This window comes from Nicotiana tabacum, chromosome 19 (genome assembly GCF_000715075.1).
Source record: "Nicotiana tabacum cultivar K326 chromosome 19, ASM71507v2, whole genome shotgun sequence".
Taxonomy (NCBI): domain Eukaryota; kingdom Viridiplantae; phylum Streptophyta; class Magnoliopsida; order Solanales; family Solanaceae; genus Nicotiana; species Nicotiana tabacum.
In genome coordinates, this window is record NC_134098.1 from 77,992,374 (window position 1) to 78,011,767 (window position 19,394).

General features: G+C 43.1%; 1 protein-coding gene across 1 annotated transcript; it reads right to left on the reverse strand.

Annotated features, from left to right (window-relative positions):
• Nucleotides 1-1,359: 1,359 nt before the first annotated feature.
• LOC142173813 (methyl jasmonate esterase 1-like) lies at nt 1,360-2,796 on the reverse strand. The gene is made up of 3 exons (XM_075239533.1): nt 2,350-2,796; nt 2,139-2,270; nt 1,360-1,752 (listed from the first exon to the last, which is right to left on the reverse strand). The coding sequence occupies exons 1-3, from the start codon at nt 2,794-2,796 to the stop codon at nt 1,474-1,476; spliced, it is 858 nt and encodes a 285-aa protein (XP_075095634.1). The 3' UTR covers nt 1,360-1,473.
• Nucleotides 2,797-19,394: the final 16,598 nt, after the last annotated feature.

Sequence of the window (19,394 nt, forward strand, 5' to 3'; positions counted from 1 at the left end):
TCCTATGCACAAAGGAAGAAAGAAACCTTTACACCATAGACGCCCTGAAGTTGAGACAAGCCAAAGCCTCCATCCTTCTCCTTCGTGTTGAGAAATTACGTGGCTTTAGGTGGATTAAATATGAATATGCTAAAGGTTTGTTGTGCTTATGGAATTCTCGTAGTGCTGTTATTTTCAATCCCAGTACAAAAGAAGCGACATCTCTTCCTAGTCTAAATGTTGCTGAAGATTTACGTACTTACAATTATTACTATTCATTGGGTTTCGACCCAGATAAAAGGAGACATAAAATCTTGATCACAACTAAGGGGTCAAGCCAAACTGGATTTTATCATATGATTTGAAGAAAAAGAGGTGGAGAGCAACTGAAATCTTGGGGCTTGAAAATGATACGCTTATTGCTATCTGTAGTTATGAGGATAGTATCTACTTATTAGGACTTTCTAAGTGACGAAATAGACATCTCTTATTGGTTTAGTTATCTTTGGGACTCTGTTCCTATTATTAGTTTAGTTGAATACCTCGTTATGTGGTCAAGGCTTGATGAAATGATTGATATTGAGCACAAATAATATTGTTTGTCTAGGCATGATATATACACATTAACCTTAAGAATGTCAGATGTAATGAAAATGATTGATGTCTTTTGCTCCCATTCTTCTCTCTCGTGGTATTTCACTATTGAAAGATTGGTGGTTTAACGAAGTTTTTCCACACATTGATATACAGTCAAACCTTTCTATAACAATCTCGTTTGTTCCGAATTTTTTTTGCTGTTATAGAGGACATATATTATAACATAATATAATATTCGATTCCGAGAATAACTCGACTTTTATAGTGAATTACTATTATATAGGGATGCTGTTATAAAGAGATCGGACTGTATATATACTTTAATTAGTTATCCCAAGGATAAAAAGGGAAAAAATGGATCCTTATATTAGCCTTCAAGAATTTGCTTTGCGTATTTAGTTATATTTTGGGCCAAAGTTCCTGTCTCTTAAAGTGAACGCTTCCTGCTTTCTATTGCATTTTCCCGACATTTATTTCAAATGTCACTAAATAAATGTCGTTGTATCATCACTTTCTTGTAGTGTTTTGAGCATTTCTAATCTTTTTGGGGTTGTTTTGATGTTGAGCCTTCTTATAGTAGTAGAGGTTATTTAAGAGATTAAATACAAGGTCACTTTTCAAAATTAGACCAGTAGTATGAAGTTGAAAGTAATTACCTGGCCTGAAGTTTAAACATCAAAATTAAAATTCAGACTACTGCTCTAATTTTGAAAACTTACCAATTTGTAAATACATGGCCACAAAAGTGGCTACCGGGTGTAAATAACGCGTGCAATGAGGAGGCACTAATTTTCAACCCCAGATGCTAAGTGATAACCTCAAAATTGATAAGAAGATGGGCAACTTGCTTGTATATTGAACTCACAATTGCGGTTAACCTAATCAAGATAGCTTGTATTACTTGTTGGCAATCTGCAGAAGAGTAGTAAAAAGTTTAAGGGGCTTCGACATCATGACCATGTGATCAGAGCCTGAGATCTCTTTCACTTCATCTGGTGGATTCCTTTCAATCATACTCTGCTGAAATTCCTTTGTTAGAGCTTTATCTTCAGCAGCTACGACGAACACTCGCCTAACTGATCCATACCTTTTGCTTGAAAGAACAACCTCCTTTGATATATCTTGTAGGCTGTTTAAGTATTTTGGCCTTACTAATGTAGTAGCCAACGCCCAATCCTAACCAAAGAGATTAAAAGAAACATAATTTGATGAGTTCCTTATAATGTATATTCATCTGGACTCATATTAATCTAGTTAGAGATCGTATATCTTTTTAGGGACAAGAATGAGATAAAGGTAACCTCAAACTTTAGTATTAAAATGAAATGATCCAAGTAAAGCGAAATGCACGATCAGGCATAGTTGATTGATCAATTGATGTGAAGATTCATATAGCTGAGTAGCTGACTCCACTCATTTAGGATTGAGGCATATTCAATTGATTAACTGCAATAATGACTGATAGCATTTGTGAAAACAATTCACATTTAAGCCATTCTCACGATCAGTGAATCATAACTCGGCTATTCCACGTTTATATCTCTTGATTATGCTTGGCTTACCTGAATCGGGCTCAGCTGATAAAGATTACTCGCCAAGTACTTTGGACCAAAGATGAAGGTTGTTGGAGGATTGTTGGGTCCATTTTCATACGTAAGACGATTATCAAGTTGAGATATTATTTCACTAGAAGCCTGTAATGAAATATGAAACACGAAAAGTGTTATACTATTGAAAGAAATGATCTTAAGGCTAAGGTTGGCAAAATGATACCTCTATGAAGACTGTGGTTGCATTGAGAGTTGGGCCAGGCATTCCAGCTGTGACGAATACAGAAACTGAAATCTTTTCTGGAAAGATTTCCATGGCTTTAGAGACGGCGAATCCACCAAAGCTATGACCTACAAGGACCACTTTCTCATGTGTGGGAAGAGAAGCCATGAACTTCATTAGCGGACTAAAGTAATCAGATAATCGCGGGATTTCAAGAACCTGTTTCGGGTTGATCCCTGAAGCACCCAAGTCAAGAGCTGTTACATTATACCCCGAAGATCTCATCAATGCCACAAGCTTGTACCAAGACCAGGCTCCGTGGCATACCCCGTGAACTAGCACGAAATGCTTGTTAGCTTTAGGCCAGTTAGGCCCTGATGTTGTTGCATTTACATATGGCAAGAGAAGTATCAGCAGAAAACTTATCAGATACTTGCTTTTCTCCATACCTTCTTTTTCCCCTTGTTTTGAACTATGAGCAGTTGTACACATGGGATGAAGATTATAAAGGATCTTATTATAGTTAGAGGAGTTGACCTTTATAAAGAATAAATAATTGAATTATTCAGGCTAGAGATCTTGTAGACAGATAGATTTCTGCTGTCTATTGATTTAATCTTTCAGATATCCCATATGCTATGCAGAATAAATGAGTAGAAGAAAAAGTTACTAAAGGGGAATAACAAAAACAAGCACAAAGTGCTAAATGCTCATGAAATACTGCAAAGTTGTTCATAAAATTGAAAACAAAGTATGTTCAGCGAATAGAATGAAAACAAGAATTTGGCTATTTGTTTGGGTTGTTCCAAGGATACTTTACGCTTTGGATTATTGTCTCATAAATGCTTCCAGCTTGCTATTGCATTGTTTTTGAGCATTACTAATCTCTTTGTATAGTTGTTTGATGTTAATCCTACTTTTATAGGTTTTTAACAGACTAGAATTTTATAAAGTTGTCTTACTTGGAACTATTAATATTTTAAGTGGTTGAATTACAGTTGGAAGTTCTTATTTTGCTATGCTCATCAATGGAGTTATTTTCAGGAAGCAGAATTTTTCAAAACCAAAGTTGTGTAAGTGTCAATGACTCCGGAACTTTGACAGCACACCATTGTATAGGACAAAATCCGCCCCGGAATATTTAGGGCAATATAGCATTAAGGAAAGAGTCAGCCGAGGTCGGCTAGGGAGCCACGAGATTCGTGGTCGAGAAGTCAACATTGACCGAGGTCGAGCACCGCTGACAGAGCAGCAACAGCTAGTTTTTAAAATAGGATATTAAAGTAAATATTCTCTGCACTTGTACTATTAGGGTTTGGTAGAGATACGTCTCAAGTAAATAAGGAAAAAAGAGAAGGAAGAGGGCATGTAATATTCATTGTGATAAGAACAAACTTTACAAAAAGATTCTCCATCTCTCTAGTAAAGATCCAAAGACTACCTTTTTATGAAGATTCTTGCCCATATTATTCCACACATTTCCACCAGATCCGAGAATAGTTCGAACAAATCTTGGATTTTTCTGTCATTCATCATTGTCAAGAGGAACATTAGTCAAATCCATCCTTTATTGGGCGAATCATTTCTCCTATTTATTTAAATGTAATTTATTGCTATTTATCGCTAGTTACACCTCCATTATTGCTCGTACTTTATGAACATTTTATGCTTATCATTGTCAACAGTTCACTGGATCTGTTCCATCTCACACACGTTTTCAAGATTCGCATCTAGAGTCATTATCATTAACTAAATTAATCCGTTATTAAATAAATTTAATAGTTTAGCCGAAAGTTATACTTTTTGGTCAAACAATTTGGCGTCGTCTGTGGTGATTATCTAGTTAACTCTTTTAGTTTCTTCTAGATCTACAACTGACACTGGTTACTAACGTAAAAAAGAAAAAAACAAGAACAAAAACCTTTTTCTCTCTGCATACATAGATCTAATATGGCAGGTAACAGAGAAGAAATAACGAGAATAATGAGTGACCTCCCAACCAACCTCATGAACATCATCCATGAGAGCTTTGAAGTAGTGGACGAGGACACAACGCCCAATGCCTCCCCCAGGCGAGGTGGGTCACCCTCTCCCCGCTGCAGCATCACAAAAGCTCTTGGTAAAACAGCCTCCACATCCGTGGTAGAGGAGGCGCCGCCAGCAATAAAGAAGCTCCTCGAGCCTTGACTAACTGACACACTGACCAGCGTTCTCCATGAGCCCGTTCGGGTTACGGCCACAGAAAACGCAAAAAATTGTGTTATACCACCAGTGGACGAGCAACATGATCAACTTCCTTCTCCTCCCGCAATGACAGGTATTACTCACAATGTTGTTAGCAATGCAGGTGACGACGCTCTCACGGCCATTCTGAAAAGGATAGAGGAAATGGAAAATGAGGGACTTCCTCGCCCGTTTTAACCGAGTAAGAATGACCTTGCTAAATGTATCGGAAGGAATGGCGGTAGTAGCTTTTCAAAACGGCCTGAGCAGAAATGGTTCAAGGGCAACAAGAAAGTTATTAAGTCAGCTTATGTAGTACCCCCCAACGACTTGGGACGAAATACATAACGCATATTGCGTCGAAGTCCGAGCAGACGAGGACGACCTCAGTGGACCGACCCATTGACTAACCTCAGTGTAAGCAGAATCCAGGAAAGGTCGAAGAAATGATACCAGAAGAGATCATGCAGCCTCATGACCCAATCGGGAACGTCATCTACCATATGTCAGAACCACCGTTGCGTCATCATCCCTCCATGAAGAGGGCCCACCCCGATCAAGAAAAGGGACTCACCGGAATGAGAAAGGTATGCCCCATTTACTATCCGCTCACAATTTTTGTGTGTCACCTACAGAGATAGTCTACGCCTTGGAAAAGCTCGGACCAAAGGTGAAGTAGCCACAAAAGATGAGGTCAAACCCGAATACCAGAAAATCAAATGCCCTCTGCGTGTTCCATCAAGAGCAAGGACACAAAACCGAAGATTGCATCGCCCTAAGACAGGAGGTCGTAAACATGCTACGATAGGGATACCTCAAAGAATTGATGAGCGATCGAGGAAGGACCAACTTTGCCAGAGGACGTGAACAACATCAAAGGCAGCCGAAACCACCCTCGTCGGCCTGCACCATCCACATGATCATCGGTGGCGGGGATGATGCTTCCATCAACAGTGTGAATTTCACCACAACCCACAAGCTCAAACGGTCAATTACCCACGAACGGTATGATGAACTCGAAGAAAGTATCATATTCGATAAGTCATATACCAACGGTTTGGCTTTACCTCACTATGATGCTCTTGTTATCACTTTAAGAATTTTAGATACCGATGTAAAATGGATTATGGTAGACGATGGGAGCGGAGCATGCATTATACATCCTCGAGTACTTGCACAAATGAAACTCGAGGACAAGATAGTGTCGCGCAGCATCACACGAACAGGTTTTAACAATGCAGTTGAGCAAACATCTGGCGAGATCACACTCCCCGTCCTAGAAGATGGCGTCACTCTGGAAACCACATTCCATATCATGGACCAGGACACAGCATACAACGCCATAATAGGGCTAATATGGATACACACCATAAGAGTCATCCCCCCCCAGCTTGTAACAAATTATCAAATTCCCAACTCCATGGGGAATATTCAGTATACGAGGGGTGCAACGCACGTCCTAGATATGCTACCGCATCGCCTTAGACTGTACGGCCACCCAACAAACAAAGGATAAAGAAAAAGAGTCATAACAATCAACATGGTCGAGGTCAATGTGCGACGACAACAAGGACGTCATCAGATACCCTGATATGGTCGAGGCCGCAGGATCGACCATAGAAGACCTCGACCCCGTTCAGTTAGATAGCCACGACCATAACAAGAAAGCTTACATCGGCTGCAAACTTCAGGAATCGTGTAAGTTTCGTGAATTTTTAACTGTTAACGCGGACTTGTTTGCTTTTAGACATGTAGATATGACAGGTATCCCAAAGGAGATCGCCACACATAATTTGAATATCGATCCATTCCGCCCCCCGGTGCGGCAGGTTAGGCATAAGTTCAACTCCACAATCAATGATGCAGTACACGAAGAAGTGGAAAAATTATTAGAAAACTGCTCCGTCAGGGAGTCGAAGTACCCCCAATGGGTCTCCAACATAGTCATGGTAAAAATAAAAAAAAGAACGACAAATGGCGGATGTGCGTAGATTTCACTGACCTGAACAAAGCTTGCCCCAAGGATTCATTTCCATTACCCCATATCGACCAACTCATCGACGCAACGGCCAGGCACGAGCTACTAAGCTTCTTGGATGCTTACTCAGGCTATAATCATATCCCCATGGAGGAAGAGGATCAGTAAAAAATCACCTTTATCACCAACCACGGGACGTACTACTACAGGGTCATGCCCTTCGGACTGAAAAATAAAAGGGAAACTTATCAAAGGTTGGTGAAGAAGATGTTCAAAGACCAACTTGGTAAAATGATGGAAGTCTACATAGACGACATGTTGGTCAAGTCCAAAAGGAAAAAAGATCACATCGACCACTTGAGAGAAGCCTTCGGCATACTCACACAATACGGCATGAAACTAAACCCCAAAAAATGTGCATTCGGCGTGGCCTTCGGAACATTCTTGAGTTTCCTAGTGTCGCAGCAAGGTATCGAGGTCAACCCCGACCAAATCAAGGCCATCGAAGGGATACCAGAGCGCTTGACCACCAAAAAATGGGTTCAGAGGTTGACTAGTCGTATCGCCGCCCTTTTAAGGTTCATTTCACGATCCTCCGATAGGTGCCATAAGTTCTTCACGCGTACTCAAAAAGGATAACGGCCTCCAATGGACCCATGAGTGCGTCCAAGCCCTGAAGGAGTTAAAGGTGTACCTGTCATCGCCACCATTGCTATCAAAACCAGAACCGGTACAACCCTTCTTCGTCTATCTCGCTATGTCCAAAGTAGATGTAAGCACGGTACTAGTATGAGAAAATAAAGGTACGCAATCCCCCATCTATTATATTAACAAAACACTAGTCGACGCTGAGACTAGATACCCCCATCTTGAAAAACTGGCTTTGGCCTTAGTCGTAGCTTCACGAAAGCTTAGACCATATTTCCAATGCCATCCCATCTCGGTCGTCACGACTTTCCCCTTAAGAAGCATTTTTTATAAACCCGAGTTATCGGGCAAGCTGGCCAAATGGGCTATCGAATTGTGCTAGCACGATATCACATATCGGCCACAAACAGCGATAAAGTCATAGGTCCTCGTAGACTTCATCGTCGACTTCCGTGCAAAAATAATGCTCAAAGTTGAAAAAGAAGTCGTCCACGCTTCTCCCCAAGCACAAGACCTTTGAGTCCTGTACACTGATGGCACGTCTAACGCGTCAGGGTCTGGGCCGGGACTCGTACTCGAAGTTCCAACAGGTGAAGTAATTCGCTAGTCCATAAGATGCCCGAACATGACTAACAATGAGCCCGAGTATGAGGCCGTAATTACAGGACTAAGACTAGCACTCAAATACGGGGCGAAACGGCTAAGACTGGGTTGCGATTCTTAGCTTGTGGTCAACCAAATCATAGGGATTTTCCAAATCAAGGAACAAAGGTTACAAAAGTACCAAACCGAAATCTGCAAGCTGCTACTCGAGTTCGACGAATGTCAACTCGACTAGATCCCCCGAGCACAGAATACCGAGGCAGATGGTCTCGTCAAATTATCCACAATCACAAAAACATTACAACCGGAGAAAGAAATATGGTCCACCTCCTCAACTCATTGATAGATCAAATTGAGATAAGAACCATAAACCTGACTTGGGACTCACACAGCCGTATTATTGCATATTTCCAGGATGGCGCACTCCCAGATGATAAAAAAGAGGCCAAGAAGTTGTGAATGCAAGTAGACAGATACAACATCGTTCATAACGACTTGTACAAGAGAACATACGGCAGCCCTCTGGCAAAATGTTTAGGCCCAAGTCAGACGCAGCGCATCCTTGAAGAAGTACACGAAGGCCACTTTGGAGCCCACTCCGGCAATCGAGCTATGGTTAGATGCCTCATACGGGCAGGATATTACTGATTCACCAGAAGTATGCCCTAACGATTCACCAAGAAGGCGAACACCTACACTCAGTGACTTCCCCTTGACCGTTCATCAAATGGGGAATGGACATCGTGGGCGCCCTCCCGGCAGGACAAGGTAACGTGCGATTTCTTTTGGTTTTAACTGACTATTTCTCTAAATGGGAAGAAGAAGGAGCATTCGCCCAAATACGCGAACAGGAAATGATTGCGTTCACATGGAAAAACATCATACGCCATTTCGGTCTCCCCAAAGAGATCAGCTGCGACAACGGACACAATTTGGGGGGAAAAGATCATTGACTTTTATAAAAAATGGCACTTCAAAAGAATATTCTCAATGCCCTACTACCCCGCGGAAAACGGGCAAGCGGAATCCTCCAACAAGTCAATACTGAACATTATGAAAAAGAAACTCGAAGACACAAAGGGTTGTGGCCGAAAATATTAATAGAAGTACTTTGGGCCTACCGAACAACGCCAAAGACGAGCACAGGAGAAACGCCATACTCGTTAGTCTATGGGACTGATGCAGTAATACCGGTCGAGGTCGGGAAGCCCAACCTAAGATACTCACGCAAAAGTGGACCCTAGAATGATGACAGCAGAATGCAGGAGCTCGACGAAGTCGAGGAACGAAGAGATATGGCCTACGTAAAAATTGTCGCCCAAAAGCAACAAGCAGAACGCTATTATAACAAAAAGGCAAAAATAAGGCCACTCAGAGTCGGGGACTACGTGCTTAAAGCCAAAACACAAGCAAGCAAAGACCCGCGGGAAGGAAAACTAGGAACAAACTGGGACGGACCCTACAAAATTACGGCAACAGAAAACAAAGGGTGATTCCAACTAGAAACAATGGAAGGAAAACGACTACCAAACAATTAGAATATTACACACCTCAAGTACTTCAACTTTTAAAAGATGGTGTCCCCAAAATTGTACTCTTTTTCCCTCGTTTGAGTTTTGTCCATATTGGATTTTCTCGAGGAGGTTTTTAATGAGGCGGTGAAGAGGACACTTCAGGATTGAAGTGCGCACAGACGAAGGCACTGGACGGCTAGTTCATTGCTCGACCTCTCAATACTTTTCTAGGTCGACCAATGAATGGACTAGATAGACTGGGACTGGACAGAAATGCCAGCCAGCGCCCGAAAAATATGTAAAATTCTCCAAATGTATGAACAAAGCACAAATACATGAAGTTTATTTCTATTCTCTCCAAGCATAGGTTATATTCGACCTCGTTCGAATCAACACATAATCAGCCCTTGGCTATAACTAAGCATAGGTTATATTCAACCTTGTTCGAATCAACACCTAATCGGCCCTTGGCCATAACTAAGCGTAGGTTATATTCGACCTAGTTCGAATCAACACCTAATCGGCCCTTGGCCATAACTAAGCATAGGTTATATCCGACCTCATTCGAATAAACACCTAGTCGGCGCTTGGCCCAACAGCGCCATCGGCCTGATCGCCTAGGCCATCCCCATCTGCCCCTTCACCATTACCATCGCCATCAGGTTACCCATCACCGACATCCACCATTACGGGGAACCAAATTCCCATCACTTGGCGATGATTCCTCTTCCATGTCCACTAGATGAAGCAAAGGGGAAGCCGGAAGCTCCGTTAATGATATATCCGTGGGCGCAGAACAAGCTGGCACGGAAGTAGCAGTAGGTATGGCCGACGAACGAGTAGACCTGGCCGCGGCAGAAGAACGAACAGAAGAAGATGAACGACTTGGCCTAGCCATGGTCATAGCAGGAACAAACTCCGAAGAAGCAGCTTTCCTCTTATGAAACGCAGGAGAAGGAGTACTCAGCCTCCTCGAAGATCCTCAAACTGAAAAAAAATGAATATAGGTTATCACCACCAGTAATAAGCTATAATGTGCAAGCGACCATGCGGTCAAAACAGAAGACAAAAAAAATAATATATAATCGACAAACTCACCGGCCAGGGAAGAAGCAGGCCCGAACCCCTTGAGAAAGCTCGGCCACTCACGAATCCCCACAAAGTGAGGCAGAATTCAGCCAACCCAATCAGAAATGTCCCTGACCAAAGAAGGAGGCGTAGCCTTGGCTGTACAGGGAAGAGACAAAGTGTTAGAGCCTACGACTAGAAACAGACAAATAAAATACCTTCCACAAAAAATGGATATTTACGAGCAAGATTACAAATCTCAGGAAAGTCGCTCGTGTTGGCCACCACGTGTTCGGTTCTGACGAAAAAGTAGTTGAGACAGAACTGACGATTCGCTTTGTCGTCCATCTTCACCACCAGGCATTTACCTCCTCGGCGGTGAAGATGCAATATCGTCCCCCTATAAAAGCTAGGGGCAAAGAGATGCATCAGATGGCGGAGTGTGACCTCGACTCTGGCCAATTCGAAAAAATTTTAGAGCATCCTGATAAGCTTGTAATTGTAAGGAGAAAGTTGGGTCGGGCAAACACCGTAATAGCGATAAAATTCCTCCACCAATGGGAGAAGGGAGAGAGTATTGCCGACCTAGAAAGTATACGCATAGAATGAGCAATATCCGGGGCGGTGAATTTGCACCACATCGCGTCCTGCTGGGACCAGATCGATATGGGCAGGAATGTTGAATTTTGTACTAAGCTCGGCCAGATCGGCCTCTTCCATCACTGATTCCGAGACTTCAGGCTCACCTTCAGGCGCCTTCGAAAAATCGGACCTAACTTTCTCACTACGAGGGATTATTTCTTCTATCGTAGGAAAATTATCTTCTTCAATGGCGACAGAGACCTTATCAGCATGAGGGTGTATAAGCACCGCCAAAGGGACAGGGTCAGTTTCCATACCGGAAACAGAGGGTACATTAGCCATGTTGTTAAGGGAGGATATTAAAGCAATGAAGTGTTAGAAGCAACGAGAATTGCTAAAACCAGTAATAAAGTACACGACAACAGAGGAAGAAGAAGGAGGCTAAGGATTCTGATAAGAAGAAGACAATAATAGGGGAAGAAGAAGAAGAAGATACAGAGTTCTTCTATGCAAGGGTTTCGGAAAAATTGAAACGTTACACATACACCCCTATTTATAAAAACTCAAGCATCGAAACCAAGGAATTAGTCATCATCACCTAGCACTGTAACCGAAGTGGCAGACTGAATCAGAAAATGCACGTGAAACGAAGCAATGTATCGGGAAATCATGTCATAATGACGTCTGTTCGTCATGACGTCATCCTGATTCGTGGGACTTACAACCCCAAAAATTATGGCTCACAAAGGGAAACGCTGCTAACTCGCCCCAATCATCACGGCTCATCCAGATCATCCAAATGATTCAACTACATTATACAATATCCGCTCATTGAGCCCGCCTGAGGCCAACCTCACTAAGCGGAGGGACTAAATGTATAGGACAAAATTCGCCCTAGAATATTTAGGGTAATATAGAATTAAGGAAAGAGTCAGCCGAGGTCATCTAGGAAGCAGCGAGATTCGTGGTCGAGATGTCAACATTGACCGAGGTCAAGCACCGCTGAGAAAGCAGTAACGGCTAGTTTTTTAAATAGGATATTAAAGAGAATATTTTAGTGAATATTCTCTGCACTTGTACTATTAGGGTTTGCTAGAGATATGTCTCAAATAAATAAGGATAAAAGAGAAGGAAGAGGGGCATGTAATATTCATTGTGATAAGAGCAGACTTTATAAAAAGATTCTCTCTCTCTTTCTCTCTCTCTCATAAAGATATAAAGACTACCTTTTTATCAAGATTTTGACCCATATTATTCCACACTTTTCCACCATATTCGAGAATAGTTCGAACAAATCTTGGATTTTTCTGCCATTCATCATTGTCAGGAGGAACATTAGTCAAATCCATCCTTTATCGGGCGAATCATTTCTAATATTTACTTAAATGTAATTTATTGCTATTTATCGCTAGTTACACCTCCATTATTGCTCGTACTTTATGAACATTTTATGCTTATCATTGTCAACAGTTTACTGGATCTGTTCCATCTCACACACATTTTCAAGATTCACATCTAGAGTCATTATTATTAACTAGATTTAACCCGTTATTAAATAAATTTAATAGTTTAGCCGAAAGTTATACTTTTTGTCCAAATAATTTGGCGTCGTTTGTGGGGATTATCTAATTAACTCTTTTAGTTTCTTCTAGATCTACAACTGACACTGGTTACTAACGTAAAAAAGAAAAAAACAAGAACAAGAACCTTTTTCTCTCTGCATACATAGATCTAATATGGCAGGTAACAGAGAAGAAATAACGAGAATAATGAGTGACCTCCCAAGCAACCTCATGAACATCATCCATGAGAGCTCTGAAGCAGTGGACGAGGACACAACGCCCAATGCCTCCCCCAGGCGAGGTGGGTCACCCCCTCCCCGCTACAGCATCACAAAAGCTCTTGGTAAGACGGCCTCCACATCCGTGGTAGAGGAGGTGCCGCCAGCAATAAAGAAGATCCCCGAGCCCTAACTAAATGACACACTAACCAGCATTCTCCATAAGCCCGTTCGGGTTACGGCCACAGAAAACGCAAGAACTTGTGTTATACCACCAGTGGACGAGCAACATGATCAACTTCCTCCTCCTCCCGCAATGACAGGTATTACTCACAATGTTGTTAGCAATGGAAGTGACGACGCTCTCACGGCCATTCTGAAAAGGATAGAGGAAATGGAAAATGAGAACAAGGTACTTAGGGACCAAATGAGAGAACACCAAGAAAGGTTCGATAAAATACTGGGCGCTCCTAAGCTCTTGCCGAAGAGAGATGTTGGTCGGTTCATCTAGCAGTCGTACAGTGACAGTGCCGCCCCACATGCCATACCAAAGACCTTTAAAATGCCGCCCTATCTGAAAATATACGATGGTACTACCGACCCCGAAGATCATGTGACTCACTACATCATTGGCGTGAAAGGCATTGATCTCGCCAAGGAACAAGTATCCTCCATTAAGCTAAAGAAATTCAGCGAGACCCTCACGGGAGGCGCGTTAACCTGGTATTCACAACTGCCTACATGTTCCATTGAAACCTTTGAAGAAATGGCCGATAAGTTTGTAACGGCCCATGTTGGGGGTGAGAAGGCCAAGGGAAGAGTAAACGACATCTTTGTTATTAAACAGTCTTCGGGAGAGGGGCTGACGGACTTCCTCGCCCGTTTTAACCAAGTAAGAATGACCTCGCCAAATGTATCAGAAGGAATGGCGGTAGTAGCTTATCAAAACGGCCTGAGCAGAAATGGTTCAAGGGCAACAAGAAAGTTATTAAGTCAGCTTATGTAGTACCCCCCAACGACTTAGGAAGAAATACATAACGCATATTGCGCCGAAGTCCGAGCAGACGAGGATGACCTCAGTGGGCCGACCCATTGACTGACCTTGGTGTAAGCAGAATCTAGGAAAAGTTGAAGAAATGATACCAGAAGAGATCCTGCGGACTCACGACCCAACCGGGAACGTCATCTACCATATGTCAGAACCACCATTGCGTCATCATCCCTCTATGAAGAGGGCCTACCCCGATCAAGAACAGGGACTCACCGGAATGAGAGAGGTATGCCCCATTTACTATCCGCTCACAATTTTTGTGTGTCACCTACAGAGATAGTCTATGCCTTGGAGAAGCTCGGACCAAAGGTGAAGTAGCCACAAAAGATGAGGTCAGACCCGAATACCAGAAAATCAAATGCTCTCTACAAGTTCCATCAAGAGCAAGGACACAAAACCGAAGATTGCATCGCCCTAAGACAGGAGGTCATAAACATGCTACGATAGGGATACCTCAAAGAATTGATGAGAGATCGGGGAAGGACCAACTTTGCCAGAGAACGTGAACAACATCAAAGGCTGCCGAAATCACCCTCGTCGGCCTGCACCATCCACATGATCATCGGTGGCAGGGATGACGCTTCCATCAACAGTGTGAAGTTCACCACAACCCACAAGCTCAAACGGTCAATTACCCACGAACGGTATGATGAACTCGAAGAAAGTATCATCTTTGATAAGTCATATACTAACGGTTTGGCTTTACCTCACTATGATGCTCTTGTTATCACTTTAAGAATTTTAGATATCGATGTAAGATGGATTATGGTAGACGATGGGAGCGGAGCATGCATTATCCATCCTCGAGTACTTGCACAAATGAAACTCGAGGACAAGATAGTGTCGCACAGCATCACACTAGCAGGTTTTAACAATGTAGTTGAGTGAATATCCGACGAGATCACACTCCATGTTCTAGAAGATGGCGTCACTCTGGAAACGACATTCCATATCATGGACCAGGACACAACATACAACGCCATAATAGGGCAAACATGGATACACACCATGAGAGTTACCCCCCCCCCAGCTTGTACAAAGTCATCAAATTCCCAACTCCATGGGGAATATTCAGTATATGAGGGGTGCAACGCACGTCCCAGATATGCTACCGCATCGCCTTAGACTGTGCGGCCACCCAACAAATAAAGGATAAAGAAAAAGAGGCATAACAATCAACAGGGTCGAAGTCAATGTGCGACGACAACAAGGACATCATCAGATACCCCGATATGGTCGAGGCCGCAGGATCGACCATAGAGGACCTCGACCTCGTTCAGTTAGACAGCCACGACCACAACAAGAAAGCTTACATCGGCTGCAAACTTTAGGAATCGGATAAGTTTCGTGAATTTTTAACTGTTAACGCAGACTTGTTTGCTTTTAGCCATGTAGATATGACAGGTATCCCAAAGGAGATCGCCACACATAAATTGAATATCGATCCATTCCACCCCCCGGTGCGGCAGGTTAGGCATAAGTTCAACTCCGCAATCAATGATGCAGTACGCGAAGAAGTGGAAAAATTATTGAAAACGGCTCCGTCAGGGAGTCGAAGTACCCCCAATGGGTCTCCAACATAGTCATGGTAAAAAAACAAAAAGAACGACAAATGGCGGATGTGCGTAGATTTCACTGACCTGAACAAAGCTTGCCCCAAGGATTCATTTCCATTACCCCATATCGACCAACTCATCGACGCAACGGCCAGGCACGAGCTACTAAGCTTCTTGGATGCTTACTCAGGCTATAAGAAGATCCTCATGGATGAAGAGGATCAGGAAACAATCACCTTAATCACCTACTAGGGGATGTACTGCTACAGGGTCATGCCCTTCGGACTGAAAAATGAAGGGGGAACTTATCAAAGGTTGATGACGAAGATGTTCAAAGACCAACTCGGTAAAATGATGAAAGTCTACATAGACGACATCATGGTCAAGTCCAAAAGGAAAGAAGATCACATCGACCACTTGAGAGAAGCCTTTGGCATACTCAGACAATACGGCATGAAACTAAACCCCGAAAAATATGCATTCGGCGTGGCCTCCGGAACATTCTTGGGTTTCCTAGTGTCGCAGCGAGGTATCGAGGTCAACGCCGACCAAATCAAGGCCATAGAAGGGATACTAGAGCGCTTGACCACCAAAAAATGGATTCAGAGGTTGACTGGCCGTATCGCCGCCCTTTTAAGGTTCATTTCACGAACCTCCGATAGGTGCCATAAGTTCTTCACGCGTACTCAATAAGAATAACGGACTCCAATGGACACATGAGTGCGTCCAAGCCCTGAAGGAGTTAAAGGTGTACTTGTCATCGCCACCGTTGCTTTCAAAACCAGAACCGGGACAACCCCTCCTCGTCTATCTCGCTATGTCCGAAGTAGATGTAAGTGTGGTACTAGTATGAGAAAATAAAGGTACGCAATCCCCAATCTATTACATTAGCAAAACACTAGTCGACGCTGAGACAAGATACCCCCATTTCGAAAAACTGGCTTTGGCCTTAGTCGTAGCTTTACAAAAGCTTAGACCATATTTCCAATGCCACCCCATCTCGGTCGTCACGACTTTCCCCTTAAGAAGCATTTTTTATAAACCCGAGTTATCGGACAGGCTGGCCAAATGGGCTATCGAATTGTGCTAGCACGATATCACAACTCGGTCGCAAACAGCAATAAAGTCATAGGACCTCGTAGACTTCGTCGTTGACTTTCGTGCATAAATAATGCCCGAAGTCGAAAAAGAAGCCGTCCACACTTCTCCACAAACACAAGACCTCTGAGTCCTATACACTGATGGCGCGTCTAACGCGTTAGGATCTGGGCTGTGATTTGTACTCGAAGTTCCAACAGGTGAAGTAATTTGCTTGTCCATAAGATGTCCGAACATGACTAACAATGAGCCCGAGTATGAGGCCGTAATTATAGGACTAAGACTAGCACTCAAATACGGGGTGAAACGGCTAAGACTGTGTTGCGATTCTTAACTTGTGGTCAACCAAATCACAGGTATTTTCCAAATCAAGGAACAAACGTTACAAAAGTACCAAACAGAAATCTGCAAGCTGCTACTCGAGTTCGACGAATGTCAACTCGACCAGATCCCCCGAGCACAGAATATCGAGGCGGACGGTCTCGCCAAATTAGCCGCAATCACCAAAAACATTACAACCAGAGAAAGAAATATGGTCCACCTCCTCAACTCATCGATAGATCAAATTGAGGTAAGAACCATAAACCTGACTTGGGACAGGCACAACCGTATTATTGCATATTTGCAGGATGGCGCACTCCTAGATGATAAAAAAGAGGCCAAGAAGTTGCGAATGTAAATAGCCAGATACAACATCGTTCATAACGACCTGTACAAGAGAATGTACGGCAGCCCTCTGGCAAAATGTTTAGGCCCAAGTCAGACGCAGCGCATCCTTGAAGAAGTACACGAAGGCCACTGTGGAGCCTACTCTGGCAATCCAGCTTTGGTCAGATGCCTCATACGGGCAGGATATTACTGGCCCACCATGAAAAATGAGGCCACGGATTTTGTGAAAAAATACGAGCAATGCCAGAAGTATGCCCCGATGATTCACCAAGAAGGCGAACACCTACACTCAGTGACTTCCCCTTGACCGTTCATCAAATGGGGAATGGACATCGTGGGCGCCCTCCCCACAGGACGAGGTAACGTGCAATTTTTTTTGGTTTTAACTGACTATTTTTCTAAATAGGAAGAAGAAGGAGAATTAGCCCAAATACGCGAACAGGAAATGATCGCCTTCATATGGAAAAACATCATATGCCATTTCGGTCTCCCCAAAGAGATCAGCTGCGACAACGGACACAATTTGGGGGGAAAAGGTCGTTGACTTTTATAAAAAAAATGGCACTTCAAAAGAATACTCTCAATGCCCTACCACCTCGCGGGCAACGGGAAAGCGGAATCCTCCAACAAGTCAATACTGAACATCATGAAGAAGAAACTCGAAGACACAAAGGGTTGTGGCCGAAAATATTAACAGAAGTACTTTGGGCCTACCGAACAATGCCAAAGATGAGCACAGGAGAAATGCCATACTCGTTAGTCTATGGGACTGATGCAGTAATACCGATCGAGGTCGGGGAGCCCAACCTAAGATACTCACGCAAAAGTGGACCCTAGAACGATGACAGCAGAATGCAGGAGCTCGACGAAGTCGAGGAAAGAAGAGATATGGCCTACGTAAAAATTGTCGCCCAAAAGCAACAAGCAGAACACTATTATAACAAAAAGGCAAAAATAAGGCCACTCAGAGTCGGGGACTACGTGCTTAAAGCCAAAACACAAGCAAGCAAAGACCCGCGGGAAGGAAAACTAGGAACAAACTGGGACGGCCCCTACAAAATCATGACAACAAAAAATAAAGGGTGATTCCAACTAGAAACAATGGAAGGAAAGCAACTACAAAATAACTAGAATATTACACACCTCAAGTACTTCAAATTTTAAAAGATGGTGTCCCCAAAATTGTACTCTTTTTCTCTCGCTTGAGTTTTGTCCATATTGGGTTTTCTCGAGGAGGTTTTTAACGAGGCGGTGAAGCGGACACTTCAGGATTGAAGTGCGCACAGACGAAGGCACTAGACGGCTAGTTCATTGATCGACCTCTCAATACTTTTCCAGGTCGACCAATGAAGGGACTAGATAGACTGGGACTGGATAGAAATGCCAGCCAGCGCCCGAAAAATATGTAAATTTCTCCAAGTGTATGAACAAAGCACAAATACATGAAGTTTATTTCTATTCTCTCTAAGCATAGGTTATATTCGACCTCGTTCGAATCAACACATAATCAGCCCTTGGCTATAACTAAGCATAGGTTATATTCAACCTTGTTCGAATCAACACCTAATCGGCCCTTGGCCATAACTAAGCGTAGGTTATATTCGACCTCGTTCGAATCAACACCTAATCGGCCCTTGGCCATAACTAAGCATAGGTTATATCCGACCTCATTCGAATCAACACCTAGTCGGCCCTTGGCTATAACTAAGTATAGGTTATATTCGACCTCGTTCGAATCAACACCTAATCGGCCCTTGGCCAGAACTAAGCATAGGTTATATTCGACCTCGTTCGAATCAACACCTAGTCAGCCCTCGGCTATAACTAAGTATAGGTTACATTCGACCTTGTTCGAATCAACACCTATTTGGCCCTCGGCCATAAATAAACATACGATATGTACGACCTAGTTCAAACTAACATCTACTGGCCCCCGGCTATGATTAAACCAAAGTTTGTTCCGACCTCGCTCAACCCCACTCGAGCTAAGTTATTATGACTAAGAAAACCAAGGCAACCAAGCAGCAAAATCAAAAAGCATACAAACTCGAACAAAAGAAAAAATAATCAAGTAATAATAACAAAGCTAGTATTTCATACTCAGAATATATTTTACAAAGGCTCGAGAGGACTCCTACCAAAAAATGCACAAGTCTGCGGCAAAACAAAAGAAGGAAAAGAAAAGCTACTAATCGCCGCCTGGCCCAACAGCGCCATCGGCCTAATCGCCTAGGCCATCCCCATCTGCCCCTTCACCATCACCATCGTCATCAGG

Excerpts from the sequence above, each read along its gene's own strand:
- LOC142173813 (XM_075239533.1), bottom strand. The coding sequence starts at position 2,796 with ATGGAGAAAAGCAAGTATCTGATAAGTTTTCTGCTGATACTTCTCTTG. Across the intron at positions 2,271-2,349 it reads CAACCACAGTCTTCATAGAG|GCTTCTAGTGAAATAATATC; the intron begins GTATCATTTTGC and ends ATTTCATTACAG. Across the intron at positions 1,753-2,138 it reads ATCAGCTGAGCCCGATTCAG|GATTGGGCGTTGGCTACTAC; the intron begins GTAAGCCAAGCA and ends CTCTTTGGTTAG.